Source organism: Otolemur garnettii, unplaced genomic scaffold (genome assembly GCF_000181295.1).
Source record: "Otolemur garnettii isolate 467f Iridium unplaced genomic scaffold, OtoGar3 scaffold00144, whole genome shotgun sequence".
NCBI classification, from domain to species: domain Eukaryota; kingdom Metazoa; phylum Chordata; class Mammalia; order Primates; family Galagidae; genus Otolemur; species Otolemur garnettii.
Window position 1 is genome coordinate 2,553,082 of NW_003852539.1, and position 5,224 is coordinate 2,558,305.

General features: G+C 46.5%; 1 protein-coding gene across 2 annotated transcripts in view; it reads right to left on the minus strand.

The window, feature by feature from the left end:
- The window catches only part of ZFP69 (ZFP69 zinc finger protein), a 17,920-nt gene extending 14,047 nt beyond the window's left edge, over positions 1 to 3,873 (minus strand). Inside the window, exons 1-2 of one of the 2 annotated variants that reach the window (XM_023518641.1) lie at positions 3,495 to 3,873; positions 1,873 to 2,394 (exon numbers count right to left, since the gene is read on the minus strand). In XM_023518641.1, coding sequence (XP_023374409.1) covers positions 1,873 to 1,999 — 127 coding nt within the window. In that variant the 5' untranslated portion in view covers positions 2,000 to 2,394; positions 3,495 to 3,873. Of the gene's footprint in view, positions 1 to 1,872; positions 2,457 to 3,494 lie in introns of those variants that run through there. The other variant, XM_023518642.1, reaches the window with a different exon arrangement.
- Positions 3,874 to 5,224: the final 1,351 nt, after the last annotated feature.

The window sequence follows — 5,224 nt, forward strand, 5'->3', positions numbered from 1 at the left end:
CTCTACCCAGGGCAATAAAGTGAGACTCTCTCTAGGAAAAATAATTCCCAGTGGCCAACACTGTTCCAAAGCACTTATCTATCAGGCCTCCACTCCTTTCCTTAAAAATCCTCAAGGGTTCCCCAATGAGATGAAAGAAAAATCCAAATATTTCACTATGGATTTCAAGGCACTCCTAATATCAGCCTAAAGCACATTTTCTCAATAATGGTTACCTCAAAACTACCATCCTTTATACATGGGACACATCCCCCACCACCTTCCTCACCCTGTTAGGTTAAATATTCCAGCTTGGTGCCTGTAGCTCAAGAGGCTAAGGTACCAGCCACATACAATAGACCTGGTGGGTTCGAATCCAGGCCAGGCCTACCAAACAATGACAACTACAACCAAAAAAAAAGGCCAGGTATTGTGCCTGTAGTCCCAGCTACTTGGGAGGCTGAGGCAAGTCTGAACTGCTTAAACCCAAGAGTTGGAGGTTGCTGTGAACTGTGACGCTATGGCACTCTAACCAGGGTGACAGCTTGAGGCTATCTCAATTTCTGAGCTACTCTTCAAGGCATTCATTTTTGTATTCTTTCTCCAAATCTACAAAAAAACATAAGACATTCTTCAAGGCTCAATGCAATGGTATCTATTTTGTGAAAGTTTCTCAAATACACACGATCAGAAGAAAGTCTGTTGTCCATTGTATTCCAAAAGAACTTTTTATTTTTTTGAGACAGAGTCTATGTCACCTTCGGTACAGTGCCGTGTCATTACAGCTCACAGCAACCTCAAACTCTCGGGCTTAAGCGATTCTCTTGCTTCGCCCTCCCAATAGCTGGGACTACTGGCGCCCTGGCTATTTTTTTTGTTATTGTTGTCATTGTTTAGCAGGCCCTGGCCAGGTTTGAACCCACCAGCCCTGGGTGCATGTGGCCAGTGCCCTAACCACTGAGCCCAAAAGAACTTTCCTCAGCCTACTTTCTATTGTTTTGATTGGGGTGTGTGTCTATTTCCATCAATTAATAATCTGCACTAGAGAGAATAATTCATTTTCCATCTTTACAGCTAAACACAATAAACACTGGCAGAGTTTAAAGTGTTAGAAGTATGCACAAATATACCACATAAGACATGTGAATTCCTCTGTCCTATTTACTCCTGAGCAGACCACTAAATAAGGTGTCATTTTGAGCATATTTCTCCTGGAACCCTCATAGTTCAGGAAAGAGAGGTATCAGGCCTGTCACTTCTGCTCAGCAGATGTAATGAAAAACTGATACTCAAGGCCGGGAGCAGTGGCTCACACCTGTAACCCTAGAACTCTGGGCGACTAAGGTGGGTAGACTGCTTGAGCTCACAAGTTCAAAACCAGCCAGAGCAAAAGAAAGACCCAATCTCTACAAAAAATAGAAAAACTGAGGCAAGAGGATACTTGAGCCGAGTTGGAGGTTGCTGTGAGCTACGAGCACTCTACCCAGGGCAACAGCTTGAGATTCTGGCTCCAAAAAAAAAAAAAAAAAACCCTGATACTCATGAAAATTATTGTTTTGAGGCTAAAATGACCAGAACTTAAGAGGATTTAAGGGGGCACAAACCTTGACCCCCATCTGTGAATCACAATCTTAGGAGCCACTAGTGAGAACACCTTGCGTTTTCTCCTTGCCACATGTTATTTTTGAAAACAGGAGATAGGAGCAGCATAGAGAACCTGTCACATGGAGCCTAGGATTTTCCCTCATCTCTTTCTCCCCTCCTAAAAAGCTATAAGAATGAACCCCAAAGATCTTCTTTCTCCCAGTTTTCTCTGCAAGAGATCACCTCAATAAAATGTATACCTATCTTTTTACATACATCCCCCTTCCTCCGCCATCAGTCCATTCTTACTTTCTCCTTCAAACATTTTGGTCACATCTTCCCACCGGGGCGCCCCCTCCTTGGCCTTTTTCGGATGGTGCAACTTCACCCAGGTGTTGGCCTTGGTGGGCAGGGTGATCAGGAGCTGCTGTGGCATGAGGATGCCCTCTTGACTGAGCTTGTCCACTTCTGGTGAGGAAATTTCCAGAACCTCTGATGAGAGACTTCACGGTTATGTGGTCTTCTTCAGATCACAGTGACCTGTTCCCAAGATTTGGGCTCCTCAGGAAAAGAGCTGTGTATGTCCTTGAGATTGGAGCTTGAGTCCCTGCACTACCAGGATCTGGGCACTCCTGGAGGCTGGTGTAACTTTAACAACTTTGCAAAACAGACTCCCTTCCTAAATTAAGCACTGCTTCCTTTGAGAGACAGCCAGCTGAGTAGGTTTGAGTACTGCCTCAAAACTCTTTCAGGGGAGCAAAAAAGAGAAGAGGGATGTACAAGCACTTGTCATACACCACAACTCCAGAACCTGCAGAAATATATTTAAAACTGCAAAAGATCCAAAACAAAGATTGTCAGTGCAGAAATAATAAATAATCAATGTTCTTGGATGTAGCTCTATCTCCCAGTTCACACATACATACACAAATAGCCAAAGATCCACAAACACCCCAAAGCTGTACAAACATGCATTGATCCTGCCTTGACTTCCCTCCTTGTCAGTCGCAGGCATCTTTCCTGGATTCAGAGGAGGGAGGTAAAAAGGGTAGGCTTTGAAATTAGCCTGGGTCAGAGCCCTGACACTTGCATTAAAAGCCGGAAGGCAATTCAACTCTCTAAGCTTCAGCTTCTTCATCTATAAAACGAGGATAATAATTGTACTTCATATTGTTGTAATGTTGATTGAGACAATAGTAGGCATACAGCAAATCCTTAATAAACGTTGTTACAAGCCTTTTATCATCTTATTACAGTATCACCTTTTAAAGTTACTTTTTGAAAAAATTAGAGATCTGATTTTAAAGTTCAAGTATCTCTGCTGATAAAATAATCGATTACATAGTTGCGTTCTGGCATGAGCAAGCAGCACAGACACATCACCACCCACGCAGACGCCCAGCAGCTGGCAAGTCCCTTTTAACCTCACTGCATCCAGGTTTCAGAAATGTTAAAAGTGGAGAGGGGTCTTCACGTGGAGGAAATATAATACCTCAAGCATAATGAAGATTACTGCAGAAATGTACCAGGCAAATTTGGAAACAACCCAGATCCATCATCTCTACCAGTCCCTGGCATCTGCCGTGACTAGACCCAGGGTCTCTGCTGCCCCAAGAAGTCTTAGCTCCGTGGAAGGAAGCTAGTCCAACTTTCTGAAGTTTGTAGGGAAGAGATAGGTGTGTGACTTACAAGAGGTGTTGTGTTTTTGTTTTCTGTAACTGTTGCAGAGAAAGGAGCTGCGTATGTCCTACAGATTGGAGCTAGTGGAAAATATCCTGCCTCTCAATATACAAAACGTCTTGTTACTGAAGTGCAGAAACTTTTACATCTTAAACAGTTAATGGCTAAGAAGCTTCAACTTAAAGATGCCCCATCCTCGCAGTGCTCCCAGACATGCCACCCTCGGACTTACAGATGGCGGACACACTCACCAGATCGGCCGTGGACATAGGTAGGACCACAGATGCGGGCGTGAGCGCGCTTGTTTTGGGGTTTTCAGCTGCAGAAATGGACAGAGTGGTAACAGATTTTGCTCTATCCCAGCCTTTTATAGACAGGCTGCCTTTCACTCAACGCATTCTCCAAAATTCATGCAGCGTTTAGGTAGTCTTCTTTCGGAAGCCCAGAGGACCCTCGGCCTCCGGACTGGACGAGGGTCTTTTCCAAATTCCCACCAAGGGCCCGCCTAGTGTGGGTGGGCTTTCCCAGCCGCAACCTCGGAGCGGCGCTTTGGGGTCAGAATGGGAGGGGTGCCCTGAACTGGTTTCTCGCAGATCCAGGGGAGGAGGCACCTCGCTGGCGGTTGCTTTAAAGCCGGGGACTGGCGACAGGGGCCAAGCCCATCCGGCCTCCGGCCTCTTAGGCCGCGGCCAGGAGTCTCGCGCTCCCTCTGTCCTTCAGACGTTCCCTCTGGGGTCGCCCGCACCGCCGGGGACCCTCCTCCAGCACTGGCTGTCCTTGGGTCGAGCCCCGGGCTGGCTGCGCGCCGGCGCGTCGCCCCCAGGGCTCCTCACGTCCAGCCGCCGGAGCCGGCGGCTGGACACGCCCACTCTGGGCAAGCCCCGCGCGCCCGCCAACCGGAAGCCGGAAGTCGGGAGCATCCTCGGGCGCGCGCATACCCCGTGCTGCAAAGCGGGACCGTCACACGTTTCCCAGCAGCGGTGATGGAGCGGCTTCGAGGCTGACCTGTGAGGAAGCCCCTTCTCTGTCATTCACTCATTCGTTCAATTATCTTTAGAGACTGTAAGATCTACCACACATTCTTATAGGCTCGGAGACAGAGTACAGCAGTAAACAAAATGAAGTTCCTGCTTTTCTCATTGAGGGTGAAATTAATTGATAGTAATAAATAGAGAAAAAGATGATACCCTAGGCAACAGTACGGATTATGAAGAAAAAGGAAGCAGGATGGGGGAAAGGGGGGCAAAGAGGATGACTGGAATTACCTTGGTAGGCCAGAATATTTGTATCAAAGTCTGGAATATATACTTTTGATTTTCTTAAAGGTAGTGTGCGGAGGAGTTCCCCAAAGACCACACTGCCAAACAAGTTAAATTTAAAGAGGATTCTTTTTTTTTTTTTTTTAAGAGACAAGAGTTTCACTTTGTTGCCCTGGGTAGAGTGCAGTGGTGTCACAGCTTATAGCAACCTCCAGCTCCTGGGCTTATACGATTCTCTTGCCTCAGCCTCCCCAGTGGCTGGGACTACAGGCACCGGCCACAACGCCCTTTTTATGGAAGAAACAAGACCGCCTCAGTGTCCCAACGTCGGGTTTTTGAGAGCAGCCCCAAGTGCTTCAAGCAGTGGTTCTCAACCTTCCTAATGCTGCAACACTTTAATACAGGTCCTCCTGTTGTAGTGACCCCCAGCCATAAAATTATTTTTGTTGCTACTTCATAACTGTAATTTTGCTACTATTATGAATCATAATGTAAATATCTGATATGCAGGATGTATTTTCATTGTTACAAAGGGTCGAGACCCACAGGTTGAGAACCGTTGAAGGGGTCAAGTTTTTAAGGCTTGGTCTGCATCCTAGTAGGCATGCAGGCTGTCCAGGTGCGTCCAGGTAGGTAGCAAGCAAGCATTGTACAGGAGCAGAATTTTGTGGTTAGCCAGCCATACCTCATATATCTTTGTTTTAATATTTTCCCCCAACACA